Here is a 2,986-nt window from a genome sequence, read left to right on the forward strand (position 1 = left end):
CATAGGGGGCTGGTGGGGGAGAGGGTAGGGGGTGAGGATGTGTTAAAAAAATAAAAAATTGAAGTTGAAAATAAAAGCTTTAAATTATTTTTTTCAACAAAAAAAATATTATAATACAAGATTGGAGGAGAGTTTGGAAAATGTTTTCGTGAAGTCATTTTTCTTAAATTTGAGGAAAATGAATTGATTTGAAAAATATTTTCCAAAATCTTTCTTCTCCTACGTAATTGCATTATGGCTTTTTCTTCGTGAAATCCTGTTAAGGTGCAACTGCAAAATCAAAGTTCAAGATAAAGAGAAGGGTAGAGGCTCTTGTACCCTTATTCATTTTGCTATTAGCTGTCCAGGACAGCCTGTTCTTGCATTTTTCATGTTCTTGTATGTTGATTAACTATCTGAAATAAACTGTTGCAGGAGGGAATGTTGTGCTTCTATATGCTTCTATGCATCATGATGTTCAGACAGTCATCAATCTGTCTGGCTGTTATAATCTAAAGGAAGGCATTGCAGAGCGCTTGGGAAAGGACTTCGAGGCAGCAATCAAGAAATATGGCTACATTGATGTTAAAAACGTAGCAGGTAATGACTTTTCAATAGAAAATAGAAAGCAGTCAATGTTAGTAAATCTTGATTCTGCTTACGCATATAAGCATCTCCACTTTTCAGAGTGGAATTTGCCTTTTTCCTAAGTTATATAGTAAATGTTGATTCAGATTGCTGAGAATATGTGAAATATGGTAGAAGACAAATCTCAACATGGGAATACACGACTGCCCCTGTTTTTCTTCATGTCTCTGTCATTCCTATGTTTAGCAAGTTTGACGTCTCAAGAGAGATAAAAAGTCAAAGGAAGAATATATAATTTCTTATTCCCGTTTATCCAATGTTTTCATTATTTGTCTGCCTAATAATTGAGGAAACTAATAATGTAGATATCTATCCCTTTAGCCATGAGGCTTTTGTAAATAGCTCTATTTTATTACGGGATTCTCTAAGCTCTTTATGTTTTTGATAGGAAGAGGTGTGAGTCAACTGTACAGGAAATATTCATTTTGTATATCTTGAATGCATCTACTGTATCCACGTTCAGAGAGATTCACTTAACCTGGTCACAAAACAAAAACCATGGGACTATTTATAGTATTTATTTTTGGTTGTTGAGACCAAGATGCAGATGAACTATAATATTAGCTTAGACAGAGGGTTTATTTGGAGAACTGAAAATATGCTTCTCTATTTGTAGGGAACTTTGATTACCTTGTTACCGAGAAAAGTTTAATGGATCTACTTGCTACAAACATGGATGAAGCATACCTTCAAATTGACAAAAATTGCAGGTTGGGGATGGTATTTCAAATACATCAATACCTTCTCTCTTTGTTTTCAATGCCATCTACGACTTGCATTTTATTGAATCTAGTTAAAAGCTGATGGGTGACAGTTCTACCTCACTATTGTGGTTGTTGTATGATAGCGTTTTCACCAAGATTGTTGCATACATCGACGCTTATATTTTCTCACCTTTAATAGACATTGATTTGATCAGATCTAAGGTACTAGCTGATGAAATAACACATGGTACAGGGTATTGACAGTTCATGGGTCTGCTGACATTATTTCATGGGAAGATGCTCTCGAATTCAACAAGAAGATTTCAAACCACAAGTCACATATCATTCAAGGAGCCACTCATTGCTATATTTCACACCAAGACGAGTTAACGACTGCCGTCTTGTCATTCATAAAGGAAGATCAGCTGCAGAATTAGTATACCAGGCCGTTACTTGGGATGCCACCCTCATTTTGAAATTCTGGCTTTACATAACTTGTTGAGCTGGCTGTTACAATCTAACTCATTTTGAACTTCTGTCTCTAAGAGCTGGTTGTTACAGTCTAACTTGTCCAATTCAAACTATCGGTAATTCATAGAATTACTAGGAAGATTTACATCTAACAGGTTTAATTCATTGTCATATCCTCAACTCCCAGTCGAGTACCACTTTCTTAGATTCAGCAGTTTGACACATAGCTTCTTATGTAATCAATTGTAAGTTTGATGCTTGTGAGGATATCCATTTGTGAGCAAAGTAGGGTTGATTTTTGGAAATATGAATGCCTTTCCTCTGCAAAACCAACTTCAACGTGGGGGTTGTGTTTTTCTAATTTCTCATCATCGGTTGACTAAATTCTTGGAAATCATTATTAGTAGGAAAACAAACTCCTTGAAAATAACGAATATGACTTCCCTAATGGAATTGTAGACCAAAAAAAAAGTCTTACAAGTAGTATTTACATTAAGTATGCCATCATCTTTTGACACAGCTCATTTGCACTCTCCCCTCCCCCGTCCCCCNCCCCCCCCCCCCCAATTCATCACGTCCACACCCCAACCACACCACCTCCATCTTATATATTACTAGTTTCGAACATGTGTGATGCAGGTGTATCACATGTTAATTGATAAACATAATCTAAAATAGAATACATAAACATAGAATATGTGTATCATGAGCTACACGAGATTGTAGGGAAAAAAATAAAGAAAAGAATGCTTAGAGACGTGTAAAGGAAAAATTGAAACATTATTCTGATGCTAACATCCTCAAATGTATAAAAAAAATGTCAAGTCATGAAAACTGGAAACGAAGAAAATATTTTTCTTCCAAAAGTATATAGAAAAATAATAAAAAGTGAAAAAATTAAGCGATTATCAAATGTTTATCAAGAGTGGATAATAAGAATTTAAAAATAGAAATAGAGTAAACAATTCTTAAAAACCTATTGGAGATATATAAAAAGTATTAAAATTAAAATCATATTGTAGGCAAAGACACCAACATATATTATGAACGAAAAATGACCAAGTGATAAATATTTGGTATTTACATGTCTACAGACAAGATAAAAATTGATTGATAAAAATATTACATATTACAATGATTTTTCAAAGTATAGATAAACATCAATCAAATATTAAGCTTATGAA

General features: G+C 34.0%; 1 protein-coding gene across 1 annotated transcript in view; it reads left to right on the forward strand.

The window, feature by feature from the left end:
• The window catches only part of LOC107019898, a 5,035-nt gene extending 2,904 nt beyond the window's left edge, over nucleotides 1-2,131 (forward strand). The window contains exons 2-5 of the mRNA XM_027916851.1: nucleotides 265-302; nucleotides 415-579; nucleotides 1,244-1,337; nucleotides 1,585-2,131. Of these exons, the coding sequence (XP_027772652.1) occupies nucleotides 265-302; nucleotides 415-579; nucleotides 1,244-1,337; nucleotides 1,585-1,768 (481 nt within the window). The 3' untranslated portion in view covers nucleotides 1,769-2,131. The remainder of the gene's footprint in view (nucleotides 1-264; nucleotides 303-414; nucleotides 580-1,243; nucleotides 1,338-1,584) is intronic.
• The last annotated feature ends 855 nt before the right edge of the window (nucleotides 2,132-2,986 follow it).

This window comes from Solanum pennellii, chromosome 5 (assembly GCF_001406875.1).
Source record: "Solanum pennellii chromosome 5, SPENNV200".
Taxonomy (NCBI): domain Eukaryota; kingdom Viridiplantae; phylum Streptophyta; class Magnoliopsida; order Solanales; family Solanaceae; genus Solanum; species Solanum pennellii.